Raw genomic sequence first — 22,780 nt, forward strand, 5'->3', positions numbered from 1 at the left:
ATGAAGGAGGGCTGGAAATGTGTATACTGATTAGTCCTTTTCATCAGTACTGTTGAATACGCCTGCAAGCGCATCCACTCTGCTCTATACGCCTCATTTGAGGCTTTTCACTGCAAAATGCTGATCAAGATTTATTATGTTTTAAGCCCCCCTCAGCTGCAGAGGTGCTGCTTTGTTTGGTATGTCATTAACTACACAAAACCTGGCATTTTACTTGGCAAGGAACATTGGGTAAAATAAAACTCCTGTATTTATGGCTTGCCTGCTAAATCAACCAAAGTTTCATGATGATTTATTGAAAATGTACTTTTGTCTAGTTCTTCATATGAATACACTGTTATTATCTATGTGTTTGATGGGCCTCTATTCAGCTGAAAGACAAAAGTGATTAACTATGCTATCTCTTTATCAAAACACTCACCGTTAGGGCTGTTTCAGCTTTAGTATCTCACTATCTTGTCAGTTTAACGATTGCTTAATTAGAACCCTGAAATAGCATATCAATGAGATATATTCAGTCATGCTCAGCTACAGAGTGAATTTTGGCCGTGGTTATGATCGTCACTCCCTGTTCTCTAAACTGGCTGCCAGTGAAATGATCATAATTCTACACTTCTGTGTTCAATTAATACCCAACAGTTCTGTTTATATACAGTGATTAGTATGGGATGATGTTGTTTAGCATGCATTTCATTTGTGCATGGGTTTGGACAGTATTTTACAGTGATTAAAAGATTTGGCAGTGTATTTAAAATTGCAAACACTAAGACACTCCATATAAACGGCCAAAAAGTAAATATATAAAATGTGTACACTTAGTGCTGGGCGGTATGACCAAAAATTTATATCACGGTATTTTTCAAAATTATATCGGTTTCACGGTATATCACGGTATTTTTTTTTTTCATGCACAACTGGGTGTTAACCACATTTTCTAATGATTTGGAAAGGAATTGCTGCAGTAAATTGGCTTAGAATGGCCTATTTTATGAGGAGGAAATATTGTAGAAAAACATTAATGTCCACACTAGTATAAATACAGGTTTTCATGGCCTCACAAAATGATGCCGTTTACAATGAGGTGGCAGCACTTATGATTCTAATGAAGTGAGAGAATCAGTCAGACAACACTTAAAGACTTTAAGTGTTGTCTGACTGTTCTTTTACAAAATTACAAGGTAGAAAATATTTATTGAACATAAAAAACTGAACATGTTTTAATTTCCCAGCATTATGTTGTTTTGGTTCCACCTCCTGATGAATGTTAGGTAAAATTCTTATGTGGATACTTTTAGGTTGGCCAACGATTTATGTTTGTGGTGCGCAACTGTTACAGGAGCGGTCAGTCTATTTCCTTATATTACAACGCCGTTATTAATTGTTCGTTTTTTTTCCCCACTTATTCCACCGAACACCGGTGCATCACTACTGCTAAACAGTCCCCTCACAAACAGTTTCCAGCGGCGCTACGTTCCGCTGCGCGGCGTTCCCAACGTTGTGCACGCTACAATACATACTCACCGGTATTACGGTATATGAAAAATTCATATCATAAGAAAAATAAACACCGGTATTCGGTATGAACCGGTATACCGCCCAGCACTATGTACACTTAAGGTTGAAATTATTATTCCCAAAGATCCAATAATTAAACTGCTTGGATCTGGTCTTATAACCTTTACTTATAACATGCTTGTCTTTCTGATCTCCTAAGACAACTCCTTTGCTTTTTCTGTTCTCTGATCCGTGTTCAGTGTTGTGAATACCATGATACCCATCAGCAAAGGGACTTTTCAACCCTTGAAACAGTCAGACAGACAGATTGCAAGATTTAAGACACGTGCAATGTCAATTACGGGACACACGTCACTATGGTCAAATTATTGACATTTTAGCGTACCAACTAATTTGTGTGGACCTGTTTGATTATTACATTTTTTTTTCCGTTTAGCCGCAAATTCAAAATCAATGATTTTCCTGATTCATTGTAGAGGAGGAGCTCCACTGGTGAAAACAGCAGCACATAAAAGCCAGACTGAAGTTTGCCTGTGACTTAAGGATTAGTTTTGGTGTTTTGTCCTTTGGTCTGATGAGACCAGGTTTGAGCTGTTTTTATACATGCATGCAGCTTTTTGCTTCTTGGTAAAAGAAGGGAGAGGCTTTCAACCCCAAAAACACAGTGACCACTGTAAAACATGGTGGGAGCATAATGCTCTGTGGCTTATTCACTGCTCCAGGCACAGGACACCTTGTTCAAGTGCACAGAATCATGAAAAGGGGATTATGTTGATATTCTGAAGAATAATGTAAAAAAAACTTCTGCCAGTTGACCTTTAGGCCGACGGGAGGTCTTCTCCAAAGCTTTGTGGAGTACTTGAAAATCAAAGTCCAATAGTGGCCGTCTCAGTGCCCAGACCTTAGTCTTATTCAGAGACGGAGGGAGCTCAAGATTTACAGTATGTCCAGGTTCAACAACTGTCTAAATTGAATGAGCTAGAAAAGTGTTTTCTACGGAAAAATTAGCTAAGATCCCCTGGGAAACGTGTGCCAACTTAGTCAGAAGTTCTTGCAAGTTGCAGGGCATGAAGGCCACACAAATGATTATAAATTATCAGTGGGCCAATTTACTTGTTGTTTCAGTTGATTGCATCAGTAAAATATCTTAATTTCACTGAACCGTGATTTTTCTTCTCTATTCTTTTGAAAACAAATTAACTATAAACACCTTTGGACATCATTTCTATGAAAAGTTTTGTTTGATTTTGTAAAGTAGGCTAATCATGTTGACCTTAACTGCAATTCAACTGACAATACAGCTGCCAAGTTAGGTAACTTATAGGTATTTTTTATCCAAGTTCCTTTCAAATGTTTGTGACATTAAATGCTAAATATATCAAATCTTTTCTCGGGTAGTTAATTAAACATCTGAATCTAATATCTGTTCATTAAAATGATGTATTGCTAAGTTTTAGATTAGTTTTTTCTTTTTTTCCATTTTCATTAAATGAATCCCTTAATGGCTTAAAATTATTTGGGTTTATTTCTCATTCAATTTGCGGGATGTGTGAATAATAACCCAGCCTCTCCTTGCCTGCCTGCTTGCAACACCCCCTGCTATATTCATAATTCAACAATCAGTGAACTTTCTTCTGTCCCACAAGTTAAACAACATCATCTTCCCATGCAGCTAATATGTGCTCCTTGGCCACTGAGTTGTGAGAAGCTGCTGTTGTTTTATCTGTGTTTCGTTCTCCAGCAACCTCATCAACCAGTGTTCCCCTCTTATTTCCACTATTAGATCTTCAGTGACAGTGGGTGGTTTCATTGCACAGCAATTTGATATATGACTCTAAAAGCAAGGCAGGCAGTGCTTACTTAGGGACAGCTGGGGCATTGAATCCACAGATTGTTGTGAATGGATGCTTGCAAAGCCCACTAAACACATTGCTGTAGATGCATGCAATCCTACTGAGGTTTGATCTTCTGGGGTGAACATCGCAATCATGTGATTTTCCAGTGCCATTTATACAATGAATACCCAACTCACTGTATGGTTTACAGTGAATGTACTCAGTAAAGCTCTATAGCTGCTTTATGTGAGTCAAAACAGGTTGCTTTGGCTGAAGGAGGTGGCGTATGTGAATTTGGGTATTGGATTTTGAATAAGTCCCATAGATATTTGATATTGAGCTAAGTTTTTAAGTTTGTACTGTATGTTTTTTTTCCTCCCCAGTGCTGGCCAACCTTCTGGAGAAAGTTGTAGCCCATCTATGCAGCTCTGCAGCAGAGAGCTTCCTCTCCTTCACTCAGTACACAGGTCAGTGCATCCATCCATCCATCCATCCATCCATCCATCCATCCATCCATCCATCCATCCATCCATCCATCCATCCATCCATCCATCCATCCATCCATCCATCCATCCATCCATCCATCCATCCATCCATCCATCCATCCATCCATCCATCCATCCATCCATCCATCCATCCATCCATCCATCCATCCATCCATCCATCCATTCAAAGGGAAATAACTAAGAGAAAATGGGTGGATCAGCAAAGTGAGCCACATTGTTTTTAGCTGGGATATTAGTCTGCTTAATTTTTTTCCTTTTCTGTGAAAGATACACCAAAATAATATAGGTACTTTTATTTATTTTTTTAGATAAATGATTTAAATGAGATATAAATACATTTTCACTTTATACAGGTTCAGTGTATTGCATGCCGCTGTGACCGTCGTGCATTGTTTTGGACATTGATACTGATACTTGATACTTTGAGTTTTCTTATCTAAATGCCTGTAAAGAGCTCACTGGCTTTATCTGCTTCTCAGTCCTTAACCAACAACTGATATACTCTTGATTTACTAAAGGTTTGCGTGCGTAAAAACGTGTGCAAACTTGACATCACCCGCAAACCAATGTGCAAGCTGATCTACTAACAGCGTGCAAAGAGGACTGCGCCTCTCAAATGAGCAAAATAGCACACGCTGTTCATTTAGTACTTTTGCCCTGATGAATAATCAATATGGGGCGTACCCGCCAGAAAGCACTAAATACTGGGAGGGGAAAATGCAAATAGGTCCATTTACCACGCGCAATGAGATTTACCAAGCCTGAAAGTTTTTGCGGGGATTGTGATTGCGTCTGTATTTAATACGTTCGAAAGGAAGGTGCTAATCTGCCCAGCATTACGCACCGATGGCTGCTGTTATTGTGGCAAGGAGGCGACATCGCCAAAATCAAAGAATACGCAGAGAGAGAGTCTTTCGGACTCATGTAAATTTGTTTGGAATGAATGAAAACCAGAAACATATCGACTATCTAGCGATTCCATCTTGGAGCTGTTGAATGAGTTAAGGGCTGATTTGAGGACTGGGGTGGGGATGGCTCAACTTGTGGTGAGGATTCTCCACATGCAAAAGGAGAAATATTTTATTTGAATGTTAAATCGAGTATTATTCAGCAAAAGGTTGCCACAGCCACAGGAGGCACATTCATTTTTTTTATTTGTGATAATAAATAAATCACGTGTTTTCATGGAGAAAAAAGTGTTTCTTATTGTGCGCCTATACTTGTTCTGCAGTTGTCATACCCCGGTGTTGTGCCGTATTCAGCACCCCTGCCGTGAAAAGCACCCCCTCGTCTGACAAAAATGATATTCTCATTCCGTGTCATGTTCTGTTTAGCGTCCCACAATAGTCATACTTTCCCACAATCACAGTCACAGATAACAAAAATCGGGTAAATGGTTATTGATGTCATTAATTAATAGCCTGCTTACTGTGTTGTCTTCCATAATATTTGTAAATATATATAATGCTTTTCACGGCAGGGGTGCTGAATACGGCACAACAATTTGCCTCTTCCACTAATATCTCTAACTCCAACTCGTCAAATTTCATTTTGCGCTTGCAACTATCCGGCTTTCCATCCAGACTCTCCATGGCGCAAACCGTAAGACACGCAAAACCTCATTTAAATACTGCGGTTTGCGCCTGTTATCAATTGCGCACGCATTCTTAGTTGATCACCCGCAAAACACACAACAACAGCACGCGCAAACTTTTTCAGTGCACACGCAATTTAGTACTCTTTATTTAGGATCTTAGTAAATCAGGCCCTTAGTCTGCTTTGTTAACAGTGAGATATCAGGTGAAGGCAGGAGACTTGCTTTGAATCTGGCTGTTACTTTGAACAATTGAGCTGAAGATATAAATCGAAGATCAACCTTGCTGTTTGTATCATCAGAACCACCCAGATACTGTATCTCATGTTTGTAATTACATAAACAAAACTGTCAGGTAAATTAAGCCTTTGTCAAAAAAATACCACTGCTCACATCCAGTGAACCCAAATGTGGAGTGAGGTTAATTAGGGTGCGGTTTTCGTCCCGGTCGCGGAACACTGGACCAGCTCTATACCCTCCGCAGGGTGCTCGAGGGTTCATGGGAATTTGCCCAACCAGTCTACATGTGCTTTGTGGATCTGGAGAAGGCATTTGACCGTGTCCCTCGTGCCATTCTGTGGGGGGTGCTCAGTGAGTATGGAGTCCGGGGCCCTCTATTAAGGGCTGTCCGGTCTCTGTATGATCGGAGCAGGAGTCTGGTTCGCATTGCCGGCAGTAAGTCAGACTTGTTCCCGGTGCATGTTGGACTCCGGCAGGGCTGCCCTTTGTCACCGGTCCTGTTCATAATTTTTATGGACAGGATTTCTAGGCGCAGCCAGGGGCTGGAGAGGATCCGGTTTGGGAACCTCAGGATTTCATCTCTGCTTTTTGCAGATGATGTTGTCCTGTTGGCTTCATCGGACCGGGACCTTCAGCATGCGCTGGGGCGGTTTGCGGCCAAGTGCGACGCGGCAGGGATGAGAATCAGCACCTCCAAAACCGAGGCCATGGTTCTCCACCGGGAAAGGGTGGCGTGCCTTCTCCGGGTGGGTGGGGAAGTCCTGCCCCAGGTGGAGGAGTTCAAGTATCTAGGGATCTTGTTCACGAGTGAGGGAACAATGGAGAGGGAGATTGACGGACGGATCGGTGCAGCGTCCGCAGTTATGCGGTCGATGTACCGGACCGTCGTGGTGAAGAGGGAGCTTAGTCGAAAGGCGAAGCTCTCGATTTACCGGTCAATCTACGCACCTACCCTCACCTATGGTCATGAACTTTAGGTAGTGACCGAAAGGATAAGATCGCGGATACAAGCGGCCGAGATGAGTTTCCTCCGCAGGGTGGCTGGACGCTCCCTTAGAGATAGGGTGAGGAGTTCAGTCACCCGGGAGGAGCTCGGAGTCGAGCCGCTGCTCCTTCACATTGAGAGGAGTCAGCTGAGGTGGCTTGGGCATCTGTACCAGATGCCTCCTGGACGCTTCCCTAGGGAGGTGTTCCAGGCATGTCCCACCGGGAGGAGACCCCGGGGAAGACCCAGGACACGCTGGAGAGACTATGTCTCTCGGCTGGCCTGGGAACGCCTCGGACTCCCCCCGGAGGAGCTGGAGGAAGTGTCTGGGGTGAAGGAAGTCTGGGCATCTCTGCTGAGGCTGCTGCCCCCGCGACCCGGGAACGGATAAAGCGGCGGACGATGGATGGATGGATGGATGGATGGGTTAATTAGGGAATTTCTTTGAGAACAGTGATTCTCAACCAGATTGGGATGTTTAATGCTAAGCAGCTCTATAATTATCATTAGATTGTCAAGATTCAGAGTTTATCTGACACTGTTGATGAAATTATGCTTGACCTCATCTAATGGGTAATAGGAAAAAATGAAATAAGTGGATACTGTTTTTGCACTCGACTTCCCTGATATCAGACAGAATATTTAATTGGTCACACTCTGCCTCCAGCTTTAGTCTGTGTACACTTCAGTCGATTTCCATGTTGGAAGGAGTTCAGACTTCCCTAACCAATCACCAGAGATGCCGACAGCTGAATTTAACCTTTTATTCTAGGTTGACATGTATTTGTGGCTTTTCTATCATAAATGTTTTGCCAGAGTTTTAGGGACGGAGAGGCACATAACACAAACAGTTAACGTGCTCCTTTCACTCTTTCTTCAATAAACATATCTGACTCCATCATTGCACGCACTTTGACTATCGTTTTCTGTCGGGACACTGATTGTGCCCACACAGCTCCCATGGGACTGCTTCATTTTAGTCAACTCTAAGGCATGGATTGATTCAAGATTTGAAGCACAGGCCTTAAAGAAGATCTGTCAACAGAGTCTCTGCAGTTCTGAAAGACTGCAAATTCCAATGAAACAACTGAAGAGTTCAGCCTCTTTGAACAAACCCTACTTCAGTTATATGGAAAGTGTCACTCCCACACACAGAGGTTTCTCTGTATCTCATTTTGAGATCATTATTTAGCCTCAAGAAATCTGATGGGGACTATAACATCAGGGAAATGGATGAATCAAGAAAGGTTGGCAGATTTCTTATACCGCTGAAAAGCTCAGTGCTGGAAAGACTCCAGGATAGATAGAGTTTGTCTTTTTGCGCAGCTGGCTGACTCGCCTCTTCAGTCCCAATAGGAAGTCGGGGACAGTTCCTGCAGGCTGGCTGACAGGATGCAAAAAAAAAAGAAAGAAATTCCTTCTCAAACCCAGAGTACTTTTCTACCCCGGGTCAACATTTGTTATGTTTCACAAATCAAACATGTCAATGGTTTCAGCAGGTTGGTTTGTTTGGTAGCCAGGGGGCTAAACAAGCTGATCAGACTGTTGGCAGGCAGAAAGAAATGAATCCAATTAGTGAATATCCAAAAAATCTTTCAAACATTAAATAAAAGTGCTAATTGCTTAATTGCTTTATTCATAAATACATACGTATGTAGTTAAAGTAGGTTATGGTGTCATCATTCCCCTTACTTGAACAAGTTGTCACTTCACAATCTTATTTCATAGTCATCATACTGTAATTAGACATTATAATTAGTAATGTAAAGGTATATTGTAATAAATTATATACTTATACAATATATTATAATTGCTATATCTATACATTCTGTTATTAGTGATGTTCTTTTATGTAATTCTTAGTTGTACAACCAACATTCTACATTCTATTAACTTTATAAAGTAATGAATGGTGTTGTGGCATTGTAGTTCAAATGATAAGACTAGTCTTTGGTGGAATTCAAATTTGACGTTGATAATACTGAAATTTATACTTGATGAATCATTGCTCGTTAATTCAATTCCATTCAATTTTGTTTATATAGCATCTAACACGAGTTGTCTCTAGGCGCTTCCCAGAGACCCAGAACATGACCCTTGAGCAATTATTACATAAACAATGGCAGTAAAAGTGCCCCTATTTGGAAAAACCCCCTAAGCCAAAAAGTGGCAAGGAAAAACTCTCCTTTAAGGCAAGGCAAGGCAAGTTTATTTGTATAGTACAATTCAACAATTCAAGGTCCCTTCAAGAGGGAAGAAACCTTGAGCAGGTCCTGGCTCATAAGGGGGGCGTGATTTTACTGCTAAAGAAGTTCATAAAGTCTTCACTACTGAGAGCTGCAGGAATGCACAGCTCAACAGAGTTGTGACTCTTTGTCAGCCTGGCTACAGTGCTGAACAGAAAACATGGGTTGTTTTTATTAACCTCTATCAACAATGAATAATAAACTGTTCTAGCTTTGTGAAGGTTTTTTTTATATACAATTTCTACAAACTTACAAGGAAACCACTTCCTTTCCATTTTAGGCACTTTTTGTTTCAGCATGCGGATATGCAAATTATACCAGGGAGTTAAAGGTATTGTGACATCATTTTTAACATGCTTTTAACACTATTAAAAGTCTTGGCCAACATCCCTCAAATGTGTCTAAAAGAGTGTAACAAGAAAAACTTCACTCTAGTACTCTATTCCTGGCTTTTTATTACAGTGTTTTTTTGCGCCGTGAAAAACGCTTCCTCTTCCCCCTTTCCTGTCAATCATTGCCCCGCTCCTCCTCCAAACCTCCTCCTCCAGCCATACGCTCACAGCGGCTCATTCAATTTGCGGGATGTGTGAATAATAACCCAGCCTCTCCTTGCCTGCCTGCTTGCAACACCCCCTGCTATATTCATAATTCAACAATCAGTGAACTTTCTTCTGTCCCACAAGTTAAACAACATCATCTTCCCATGCAGCTAATATGTGCTCCTTGGCCACTGAGTTGTGAGAAGCTGCTGTTGTTTTATCTGTGTTTCGTTCTCCAGCAACCTCATCAACCAGTGTTCCCCTCTTATTTCCACTATTAGATCTTCAGTGACAGTGGGTGGTTTCATTGCACAGCAATTTGATATATGACTCTAAAAGCAAGGCAGGCAGTGCTTACTTAGGGACAGCTGGGGCATTGAATCCACAGATTGGTGTGAATGGATGCTTGCAAAGCCCACTAAACACATTGCTGTAGATGCATGGAATCCTACTGAGGTATGATCTTCTGGGGTGAACATCGCAATCATGTGATTTTCCAGTGCCATTTATACAATGAATACCCAACTCATTGTATGGTTTACAGTGAATGTACTCAGTAAAGCTCTATAGCTGCTTTATGTGAGTCAAAACAGGTTGCTTTGGCTGAAGGAGGTGGCGTATGTGAATTTGGGTATTGGATTTTGAATAAGTCCCATAGATATTTGATATTGAGCTAAGTTTTTAAGTTTGTACTGTATGTTTTTTTTCCTCCCCAGTGCTGGCCAACCTTCTGGAGAAAGTTGTATCCCATCTATGCAGCTCTGCAGCAAAGAGCCTCCCCTCCTTCACTCAGTACACAGGTCAGTGCATAAAGGCATGCAAGCAGCACTGTCCCCTTATCTTAAATCCAGTCAGTGGCCGCGGGTCTTCTTAGCAGTTTTCCTCCGGTGATTAGAACAAAAGAGGCTCTAAACAGCTCCGTGTTAAGCCTGATTTATGGTTCCGCGTTAAATCGACGCAGAGCCTACGCCGTAGGGTTCAGCGTACGGTGTGCGTCGCCGCGTAACCCTACGCCGTAGGCTCTTCGTCGGTGTAACGCGGAACCATAAATCAGCCTTTATGGTGCGCTGGAGAGGAGAGGAGGCAGGGAGCTGGGTGGAGGGGGCGGTGATTTAGCGGGTTTATACGTAACGACCCTCCAGCAAACCAGATGCGCCGTTTTTGCATAGTTATGCGGAAAATCCCAGAAAGCACACAATACACTGAATGTTAAAAGTTCGTTGTTTTTTGGGTGTAATTGATGTCAAGACACCCAACAAAACACAAAAAATCAAGAAAAATGTGTTTTTCATGTCACAATCCCTTTAAGCTCCTATGGTTAGAGACCCTCTTTCTCAAAGGAGCAACTGCATCTAAAGCTGAATGCAGCAAATCTGCAGTGTTAATGACAAGGACATCAACATCTACAGAGGTAGAACCGAGGTCACAGCCCTCAACTGCTTTATTATGTTCCACTGTGGTAAGATGAGCGATGGCCTCCCTAAATTTGTCAACAGCTTTATCGGATAAACATCTGCTAAAGTAATACCTCTTATTTTTCACTTGAACGTCGACAATGTTAAATTCAAACGTTATTAAATAGTGGTCGGATAGGAGGGAGTTTACAGGTGATGCTAACAGATTATCAGGTTTTACACCATAGGTAAGGACGAGTTGAGGGTATGATTAAAACAGTGCGTCGGTTTGTTTACTTTTTCTGAAATGCCCATCGATTCTACAAGAGAATTAAAAGCTAATTTAAGATTATCACTGTCAACATCCATATGAATGTTAGTCACCCATTATGATAACTTTGTCTGTACTGATCAATAAACCAGATACGATATCTGAAAACCAGCAGGGGGCCGGTACACTACCACTAACAAAACTGGGTTTTCTGATTTCCAACTCCACGAGGCCTTTGAATGTATTATAATCGCATTTTGGTTTAGATTTTATTTGAAGACTGGAGTTATAATTTGCCGCTACTCCTCCGCCTTGGCCCGTGCTTTGGGGAATATGATAATTAAAGTAACCGGGGACATTGATTCATTTAAACTAACATATTTTTCCTCTTGCAACCATGTTTCTGATAAACAGAAAATAGTGAACCTAGGTGGAGAGATAAGACAATGTCAGGTACAATTTAGGTGTGATTATATGAAACTAAGCTGAACAATGTTCAGAAAAGCTGAAAAATGTTCAGCTTTTGTTATAGAACAATGTTCAGCTTTTCTGCTTACCCCCCTGAATAGAATTACAGTCCACAGGTATGAACCACAGGTATGTTCAAAAAGTTTTCTTGTGACTTCACAAAACTACAAGAAAAAAAGAAGAGAAGAGCAGCTTGATTATTGTGAGATCAGTTGGTAAAATGCCTTATAGTCAGAAATAATGAGGGTTATATTCTTTGCCATTTCCTGCTCAGACTGAGAAAGTCAACAACTATTATTTTCACTATGTTCTCTCTGTAGGTCTGCCATAAATAGTACTGGTAATTTTTTCTTGACATTAGAAACCCCACAGCAATCACTGTGATTTTAATGACATTAGAGAAAATAAATTGCACATGTTAATACTTTGTTTCCTACGTGATGGCACATATAACTTCCTGCCCTTGAACATATTTATTTCTAAGAATCAAAATTAAAAAGAAAAAGATAACAACTGAAATGTTATCAGTTTTTGGACAATTCAAAAAGCGTGACAACAATATTTTAGGATATATCAGTGTGGCAAGGTGCGTGCCACGGGGGCCCGACCGAAGGACGGAGAGGACACAGAGTTTCGTTCAGACCCTTTTATTTCTCACCCAAAACGTGCAGAAACACACACAGCTCCTCAGCAGCAGCCTCCTCCTGAGTCTCTCAGTCCTCTTTATCAAGGCTGGCAGGTTGGAGAGGCTGATGGGACACACCTGTGTGATTGCTGAGTGGTTGCAGCCACTCCAACCTGCCACACACCCCCAACGCCAACCTCGAGCCGGGGTCTGTCCGGCCGAGCATACTCCCCCCCCCGCCCCCTCGGAGCGGGAGAGGAAGCCCAGAACCCCCCGGGCCTTCCTGGTCGGGGGGTCGTCCTCGGCGTCGGCCTGACCTGCGGTCCCGTCGTGGGGGTCGTCCTCGGCGTCGGCCTGACCTGCGGTCCCGTCGTGGGGGTCGTCCCCGGCGTCGGCTCTCCCGCCGTGGAAAATGCGCTCGGGGCCGGGCCCATGGTGGCCTCGGGCCACACGGCGCGCGCACGACCGCCTCCTTCCCCTCCGCGACGCAGCCCTGCGCGGGCTGCTGGTCCGGCCCCGTCTCCGCCGTCGCTTGCGGCTGCGCCTCCGCAGCCGCCTTCCCAGCCAACGCCGCCTCCGCCTCCATCTCCGCCTCCGCCCCCGGAGCCGTCGCCTGGCGGCCCGCAGCTTCTGCCTCACGGCCTCCCAGCTGCGGCGCCACCAGCGCTGCCGCGGCAAACCTCAGACGGGGTGCAGGGATGGGCCGCTCCGCGGGTCCCGCCGCCTCGGGAGCCGTCGCTTGGCGGCCCGCAGCTTCTGCCTCCCGGCCTCTCAGCTGCGGCGCCGCCAGCTCCTCCCGCGTTGCTGCGGCGGCCCTCAGACGGGGTGCAGGGATGGGTCGCCCCGCGGCCACCAGGGCTTCTATCGCGGCCAGCTGCCGCTCGCCCTGGTCCCGGAAGGCGGCCGCCATGCCCGCCATGGCCCGGGCGAGCGCGTCCAGGGCCCGCTCCATGCCCCCCCCCTCGTCCGTCCTTCGAAGCCCCACGTTGGGAGCCAGTGTGGCAAGGTGCGTGCCACGGGGGCCCGACCGAAGGACGGAGAGGACACAGAGTTTCGTTCAGACCCTTTTATTTCGTTAAATCAACAGAGACACCAACACACGTGCTCCTGCACCTTCTCCCACAGCATCAGGCCCAGTCTGACTCCTCAGTCCTCTTTATCAAGGCTGGCAGGGTGATGAGGTTGACGGGCCACACCTGTGCCCCGTCAGCCTGAGTGGTTGCAGCCACTCCAACCTGCCACAATCAGTCATGTATATTGCTCAAAATCTTTGGTCTTACATCATACAAATCAACTGTCCTCTTTGAACCAGAGTAAATGTGGCCTCCTTCACTCAGTTAAATATAACCCTTATCATATCAAATATTGGCTAACCCTCTTAAGCTATTAAATGAAAAGAAGTGGGTGTGATGAAATGCTTCAATCCGATTAACAGCACATTAGCTATTAAAGTTGAATGTAGAGGACTCTTGACATCTACTGATTAAGATATACTCATCAGATGGCTTACATCTAGTCAGAATTATAGTTCCCTTGATTTTCAACTATATAATTGACAATAACAGTAATAGGTATAAACTTCTAAAATCACTCAGATTATATTAATTGATGTCCAATGAAAAGGGCTTTTATGTGATGAATTGTAATAAATGTAATAAAAAGGTACATCAAAAATGTATTTTCACCCCTCACCAGTGGTTTTGCTTTTAGAAGCGGGGCTCCTTGCATTCATTTGCTTGTTCTGCTAATGTGTTGCTTTATGTTCAAGCTCTTTTCCTTTTATTAAATCCTTTTTGCACTAGCATACTTGGGGGTAAATTTTAAAACTTATTTTAGCCACCCTGATTGCCTCTCAGGGTGCACTGTGCATATGGGTCTGAATGTGTATAGGAGGAGGATCAGTGTGTAGTTGGATGTGAAAGTCTACCTGAATAACAATTTACAACATTTAGCATTACAATGCTAAAATGTAGCATTAAAATATTACATTACTTTCTGCATTACTTTATATGTAGATATGTACGTTTGTTTTTTTTAAATGTATTTATTATAAATTCACGATACTCGGAAAAGCGGATTCAATTCAATATAAATGTTATTTATATAGCGTCTATTACAAGAGAAGTTGTCTCTATGCGCTTTCCAGAGACCCAGTACATGACCAATTTACAACGTTCAGAGCTGGCCATACCCAATGTGGCACCCTCGGCGAGATTTTACATACCGGTACAATAATTCTATCCATAAGCTACATTTACATTATCCAACAACTATATACAAACATGAAATAAAATAAATTATATTTAAAGCTATTTAAAATACCTATATACAATTATATCCAAAACTATGAACAGAAAAGGCACTTTACAGACCTATAGTGGTGCCTTTTATTTCTGCATCCACTAGTGTTGTATTTGTCTTCATACTTTTACTTGGTAATTCCCTGTTAGCTTTTCCATTTTAAGAGTTAATAGTAATGACTACTTTTAATATAATTACATTGAAGATGATTTTTTTTTCCAGATGTTGTGGCGTCCCCTGGTTGCCACGACACCCTTAGCATTTGCCCATATTGCCTCATGGGCAAGCCGGCTCTGCTTTCATGAAAGTGTTTCGCTTTATTGGCATTCTGTTGTCTGCACTGTCCTGTCCAATTAAAGAGGGACAGTGCAGAAACCACCACACGTCATATGTGTTAATTGGAAGGGAGCCTCTTCTAGGAGCAAATTGGCAACAGAGGGGTGATGGTGTGTATGTTCCTGTGATTGTGAAAAGTGCTACAAGCTTTCTGACTGTACCAATGGCAGCAAAAACATCCGTCTTTTGAGGATGAAACTGAGCACTCTTTGCATTAAAAAAAAAAAGCTTCTGTCACAGCTTCAAAAACTTCCGTGTGTGTGTGTGGTGTGTCTGAAGCAGTGTTAGCGTGTCTTTGTAGCTGATTGTCGCTGACTACAGTCTTAGGCACTTTGCCCTGCTTGAGCGCTCACACTATAGAGAGAAAGCAGACCCATTTCCCAAGTGGTGACCTCTGTCAGTTCCCTGTCGGAAGTGGGTTACTGGAAACAATGAATGAACATCAATGGTATTTTTTTGTTCTGACTATTGATCTAAACATCTCAGACAGACATGCCTCCTTTTTGAGAAGAATTGCCACACCCTTAGTTAAATATTTTTTTTATTTTATAGATGGATAAGAAGAACAAAATTCTACTATACTACACATGTTTAATAAAAACTGTTATCTTCTCACTCAGTGCAGCTAAACAATGGAGGCGAACTGAAAAGGACACCAAAGCAAGAAAAACAGGTTATAAATATTTAAAAAGGCAGGGAATTAAGTTTCGTTAGAAATTTAGTCTCGGCTTTCTCTTCGTAACTGAAGCCATCTTTTCTCATTCACTCTGGCATTCACTCGACATCTGCAGCTCACCGTTTACGTTATTTACGTTCTTACTCTCTACACTTAGCTCAATTTTAACGTAGTGTTTGGACACAGTAACAACTGTTCCTATTCCTCCAATATAAATGTAAGTATTTTTTGTGTATGACATTTGGAGTTTCTCAAATCCTATTGGAAGAATTTTGACCACTTTTCTTTTAATGTCTTCACTCCATTGAGGTTTGCAGGCATTTGTTTATGCACAGCTATCTGACAGTACTGCAACAGCATGTCAGTTGCGCTGAGGTTGTGTCCATGTCAACAACATGATTCTTTTCTTTTTCAGCCATTCAGTTCATTGTTTTTTTTAGTGTGCTTCAGATCATTGCATCAAGTTGACAGGGAATAAGAATAGTTTTTGCTAATACTGTACATGAAGCTGATGCTGTGCATTATGGCCAATCGTTCTCCACTTCACTCATATTGTTCCTGAAGTCTTTGTTTTTTTAGATGCAACTTTGCTAAACTTAAAGCAGCACTATGTAACTTTTCCACCTTAATATAATATTTCCAGAGTCATTGTGATGGTACATCAACTTCCAACAGGTTTAATGACACCTCTGTCATGGTCTGAGGGGGTCTGTATCGCTTTCACTGGCACTATGTAACTTTGAGGTGCATGGTAGGAACCCTTCCACACTAAAAAACTACACATTTTTACGCCTTTGACTGCTTTACGGCATACGTCACTTCCCCCTCCTTCCCGATTCGTAGTCGAGACGAAAATGGGCGGGGCGTGGAGTGCAGAGTTCAGCAGAAGCTGGTATCATGGCCGAAGCAGCGGAAAAACCGGAGAAAATAAAAGTTTTATCGGAGGAGGAAATTGTGCAGGGCTGATCTGCAAAATATAAGGAATGGGCATTCAGTTATTCACAGGTTATAAAGTATTTTTTCATTTTGTCAGTAAGTATGTTGGACTACTAATTTATGACGAAGTCCCTCTAAAAAACATGACAGGAAAAAGGTGCAGAGCGTATGAGTTTGTTGGGCGCATTATCTCGCTGAAACAAGTTGAACTTAGTGTTTTTCAACATCGTCACATTATATTGTTTAGCCAAAAATAGATACATTACCTCTTCGCTATCCATCCTGCAAACGACCGCTGAAAACAGAAAAGTAGTTTTGAAAGTCCGACCCGTCTTCTCTCATCAAAACAAATGCACGCGACGGGGACAGGAGTTTTCCGGCAGTACCCGCTGGTTCTCATGGGAAATGTAGTGTTCTTTTTGGTAAAGCACTACCGATTTTGTCCAAAGGAGCCGCCAAACTCATCAAAAGCTGAAAGTTACATTGTGCTGCTTTAAGCTGTGCTGCCATGTTCTTTTTAGAGAGGAGCAGCTTTCTCCTGACAGTTCTTCCACACAAGCCATACTTGTGCATTCTTGCATCTTTTTCTTCATTGTACAGTGATGACCATTAACATTTACCATGATATCTGAGGTTAGTCAAGTCAGTAGAGTCTGAGATGTAGTTCTTCCATTATATATAATTTCTTAAATGGTTTAAGTCTACCGCGGCATTAGTGGTGGGCCTGACGGGCCTAGGTCCACCCACTCCTACTATTGGCACACCCTGATTGACAGACCGAATGTTTTTATTTTTTTTTTATTTTTATGAAAATAAATCATGCTGGGTGAGCTACATTAACTTTTAACAGGAGAGAGATATTGTTATTAATTAAAGGCCCATCCAAAATTACGTTGGCCCAGCCAGAATGGGAATCCTGTCGCCGCGCCTGGTTTAAGTGTAGTCCTTAATGTGAACTGGGTGGGCTGTCCACCAGAGAAAGATTATTAACTTTACTCACTCTTTCTTACAGGAAGTGATGTTTGGTATAGCTTTGTAACTTTCCCAGACTGATTGGCAGCAACAGTAGCTTCTCTAATATCATTGCTGGTGTCATTTCTCTTTATTATTGAGCTATTCAAATATCAAAAGCTCTTCTTTTATACTGTAAATGTGGTCACATTTGTAGACTTCAGCTAAGCGTATCTGATCAGCAGCACCAGGCTGCTACTTACACCCAATTATCTTGAAAGCAGTAGGCGTGTACTTCTTCAAACACTGCATATTCATTTAGTCTTTTTTCTTCTTTTTTTTGTTAAATTCCTCACAGTTCTTCTGAAGGTTGTACCTGTCTTTGCAAGAACCAGAGGCTGTTTTTTAGATTTTCTTGTGATATATTAACACTTCCATTTGAAAGAGTGAATTTTCCGTTTCATGCGCTATTTTGGTACTTTTCTCGGGTTTTAAAGGCACGAAAATCCACCAAAGTATTTATATCAGCAGCTGTGTTTAAGAGCAGTGTTTACAGGGTTCAGAGTGTGAGTCAAGAAGCAAGACATTATTTCCCGATTAACCCCCACTGATTACAACTCGACCCTCCTCCGTACCTCTATCTCTACTTACATATACATGACATATATACATGAGATGTAGATTGCTTGATAGCTGATTGATGGGTGGATGGATGGGGTGGGAGGAAAAAATGTGCTAATGTCAGATGACCCAAATATGTGATTCAGGTTCAGAGCTGCATGCAGAAATTATGAAAGCAGAGAGAGAAGATAACTGACTTTTCAAAGTGTATGTCACATATGCCAAAGACATTCAAATAATAATAAAAAGTCTATAAACTGCTTCTTTTATCCCTGGAAGGAAATCCATTGTTGCAGGATCTCCTGTAACGGCAGATCTGAAAAGCCCTCAATCACTGGTTTGTGAAGAGGATGTTCTGGGTTGTCCGTGATCTTCATTTTATGAAGCATTCTCCTTTGCACAATCCACTCCAATGGCTTCAGAACTGTCCCCAACCAGCTTCTTTACCAGTTTATCCAGTTTGTTTTACATCCCTGGCTATGATGCTGCTCCTCCGACAGATGACTGCAGATGTGACTTATAGAAGAGTGTTGCGTCTCCAGTTCAGTCTGTTGTAAAGGTGAATACTGAGGTATTTATACTCCACCACCTCCACTTCTTCTCCCATGATGGAAAAACTGTTTGATGCAATTGTGGCCCTCCTAAAATCCACAATCATCTCCTCCTTTGGATAAGATAAGATAAGATAAGATAAGATATCCTTTATTTTCTCCCTCAGTGGGGAAACTTATTTTTGTTGGCAGCAGTACATGTTGGATGTTGGGGCTACAGGTCTGTGGTCATTAGGAGATGATGGACTAGATATTTTTGGTACTGGAACAAGGCAGGATGTCTTCCACAGCATTGGAATCCAGGGTTTATTAATGAGGAAGCACTTCACGTTTCTGGTGGGGACGATGTTGTCCACACAGAAGTTGATATAGTCATTCACACAGTCAGTGATAACATTGATGTCATCTTCACGTAGCCCACAGTGCATCCCAGTGTGTCGCTTCAAAACCCCCCCACAGAGTTTGTTAAAGGAGCCATCTGTAAGAAATGTCCAAAACTGGTACTGCAGTCACTTTCAAAATATTGTTGAGCGGCGTGTACCCTCCCCCTCCTCCCCCGACCAGAGGTTGCCAGGTAGGCTGCAGAATGCAGCAGGAACGTAGGCTGCCATGGCTGCGATAATTAGAGCCGAGCTGGCAACCCGGATGCCGAAACAATACTGACTTGGTGATTGGGAGATAGGTGGAGGGTGGAGCTTCAGAAACAATACTGACTTTGTGATTGGGAGATAGGTGGAGGGTGGAGCTTCAGGCCAAAACAAAAAATGACAACATAAACATCAGTTGAGGGCTGCAACTCCTCTTTTTAAACTGGAATATCCTGGCTTGAGTGCTGTTGTCAGTGACATAAGTATTTGAAATGAACATGATTTTTAAATGCCTGTTGACATATCGGGGTCATTTTATGATTCGTTTTATTATTGCTCTTACATACAGCTCCTTTAAGTTTCCTTTGCTCATATCGTCCTGTTGGTCACGGGCTGTCTCTGGATGATGTATTTGTAAGTGCAGGAGGGAACGGCCAAATTATGGTCATGCAGAGGGGCCGCATGCATCTCTTACTTTTAAATAAAACAAATCCAACGTTTTGTTTTCTCTAGAGGAACACTTGACATACTGTTGAAACGTTTGAAATGTGACAAAGAGAGATGATTGAAAACACCAGTGACAGTTAGAAACACGCTGGGTTGTTGTGTGTGTAGCTTAGCAACAGCAGAGCGGATGATGTCACATTCAGCGTCCATCTTAGCTGATGGAGGGATGTAAACTGCCACTATAACACTGGGAAACTCTCGGTAGATAATAAGCATGGAAACTCGCAGCTAATAGTTCAACATCCAGGCTGCAAGAAACAAGGGATTACAACATTGTTTGTTGACAAGCGCTGCAGTTCCACTGCCGTTGCTTTTTCAGCTCCTCTTCAAGTCTTTGTCTGCCCTTATCCTGTGAAAGCCGGGCAGAGAGAGGCTGATGTCGGAGGTATGCTCCTGCAGCCACGTCTTGATGAAACACAAGATACTGCAGTGATGAAACTCCAGATTTCTCCTCATCAGTGTCTCCATCTTGTGTGAGTCCTGATGTTGCCCATTATGATGGAAGAAAGAGTTTAAACTTCCTCTTTCTCTCTGCTTTGCCCCTGCTTTATATCCACAATGTCTCCTCTTAAACTCATGGGGGATTTAAAGTCTTAATTCGGATATAATTTGGCTTCTTGATATCTTGATCGGTTGCTCCTGCTTGTAATTAATTTGTTTGTTGCTTTACTAACGGAACCTTACTAGGCACCATAATCACCTATTACTATCATAAAAGGTGTTAAAAAATGAAAAAGTAACAAAGAAAATCTCTCAAGAAGCACAGCGTCCAAACTTGAATGAAGAATAATTCAAAAATCAATTCTATCAATGGAAGAGGCTCGGTTGAAAAACCGTTAAAAGCGAGCAAGAATTCGAGAGAGCTACTGTAGCCAGCTGCAACTATGAGTGGCACTTTTCTGGAATACATTTGTTTATTTCTGTGTCAGTTTCAGGATGGTGACAGAGTTTTTGTAGGGCGAAGAAATGTCAATGGAAATTATTTGTAGCTTTTGTAAGATAATACAAATAAGAGTCCAGTCTAACTGTAAAAACATTTCCATTTATTTATTTACATTATTATTCTCTCCTTTAGTGACATAATTTATCATTCATCTCTCAGTTTGAGGCTTCACACATCAGTGGGTGTGTTGTGAGTGAGCAAGTTGAATTCTTATTTCTCTTAAGGTTTTCCTTAACCATGATGCTGAGCCCATAAATTCTCAAAAGACTTCATTATTTTCAATTTGACGTTTTTTCTTTAATTTAACTGTTTAGCTGTTTTGGGGGATTAAATCAGTGCAAAGCTGCAGGTTACTGATATTATTCTGGCCAGCTTTTAGAGTTACACTTGGAGGAAGTGTTCACAGCTAAAAAAGATTAATTACGTGCACCACCTTTCAATGGTATTGCTCTTAAAAAAAAAGTTCAGTGGTTGCCATGATAGTTATTGCAAACTGCAATATAAACTGTGGGAGCATAACAGTGCAGAGATTGGGGAGATATTAAAAACAAAAAGATTAATCTCAATGAGATAGTAATTGCCATCAACATGAGGTTTTCAGAGATGGTAATATAAAAAGGGAAGAGAAAGAGAGAAGATGCAGCCGTAGTTTTCTTAATGCATCAAAAACTAATTTCCCTCATTTTACACAGGATTTGGTCGTCTGTGACCAACTGGTTGGGATTTTTGATGGTAACAATGTTGAGCTATTACTTAAATATGTACATTACATTGAACATTTAATCATTTTGCTTGCATGTTTATACACCATCACATTTTAATCTGAGCTTTATATTGTGCCTGCCATTGATACCGCCTGGTCATATTTTTACATTTTTACTGCTCATATTAATTTTTAAACTCTCATCATCTTACCATAAACTGCCTGAAGCAAGGGATCCATTTGTACAAATGCAGTAATATTCAGTTTCCCCAAAGCCAGAACGCAGTGGAAACATCTTCTGAAACCGTTTTTCCACAGTAATTGCTTCACTCATCATTCTCTCCACAAATCTCCAAAAACTAATATATTTACATGCTTTTATACCAATAGGTCCTAAGTAAGAATTGAGGAGAGAGAGGAGTGAGCTAGCTCTTTGTGCGTGCACTTGTCACATGAGGGTGTTATGGTGCTGCTTTGTCCCGCTGTAGGACATGATGGAGCTAAATTTTCATTTGCATTTTCAACACAGCCCTAAAATCAGAGTTCCGACTCTGCTGCTTTAAAGCATCATATTTTCTTGTGAAATTGCCCACAAATGACTGTTAGTTAAATGACACAAATCACCCAGCTGCTAAGTCACTTAGTGAACATCCCAGTTAAATGACAAATCACTGTTTCGAAACAGCAGACCATAAACTTTCTAAGGCAAAGTGTCAAATCTGTACTGCAATTGAAATGGTAGCAGCTATATTTTTTCTGTCATGTTTTTCTGTTGCTCATGGTTACGATGGTCCTTGGTTGTGAAATACATGGTGCATTTTCCCTTGTAAAAAAACTAGCAGACATTGCTTTAATGTTCACATCTCTCTGCTTGTTTTACAGCTGATGAAAACAGCGTGAAGAATGCAGTCTTATCATCTGTAGAAAAGCTGGGTATTGAAACCACTATCAGGTAGGTGCATTGGTTGTGGTTAAGACCGTTTTTACGGGAGCATTGTTGGAAGTAGAAGAGTAGAGGTCAAGGTTTATGAGGAGATTGTATAATCACTGAATTGTAATCTTCTTCATGCAAGTGGCCACTTTTAAAGTGACCCTAAAACACATGAGTGATGGTGAAAGTAATGTTGATGTACTTTTCTGGTCACATTTAGTGGCTTGGTTTTGAATGTTTCTCATTTCATAAAAACAGTATATGAAGATCAGTTACAAAACAAAAGAGAATCAGCTGCACTGTACAATTTACTAGGAGAGTTATTTAAACCCCTTTTGAAAGAGTTCACATGGTCATGTTTTGTTTTTCAAGAAGTTTTTGCTCATCATAAAACTGAATACTTATTGCTTCTACCATGCTTTCACGCTTTAATTGCTTGTTTAGTTTGCCATGAAGTTCTCAAGTGCTACTATGCTCTAATTGACCTCACTTAAACAGGATCAGTAAAACATCAACCTG

General features: G+C 41.8%; 1 protein-coding gene across 3 annotated transcripts in view; it reads left to right on the forward strand.

Annotated features, from left to right (window-relative positions):
- Positions 1-22,780, forward strand: part of tbc1d32 (TBC1 domain family, member 32) — a 96,884-nt gene that overhangs the window by 43,271 nt on the left and 30,833 nt on the right. For 2 of the 3 annotated variants that reach the window (XM_061707040.1, XM_061707041.1), the window contains exons 28-30: positions 3,734-3,817; positions 10,177-10,260; positions 22,213-22,282. In XM_061707040.1, the coding sequence (XP_061563024.1) occupies positions 3,734-3,817; positions 10,177-10,260; positions 22,213-22,282 (238 nt within the window). The remainder of the gene's footprint in view (positions 1-3,733; positions 3,818-10,176; positions 10,261-22,212; positions 22,283-22,780) is intronic. The other variant, XM_061707042.1, reaches the window with a different exon arrangement.

This window comes from Cololabis saira, chromosome 18 (genome assembly GCF_033807715.1).
Source record: "Cololabis saira isolate AMF1-May2022 chromosome 18, fColSai1.1, whole genome shotgun sequence".
In the NCBI taxonomy this organism is placed as follows: Eukaryota; Metazoa; Chordata; class Actinopteri; order Beloniformes; family Belonidae; genus Cololabis; species Cololabis saira.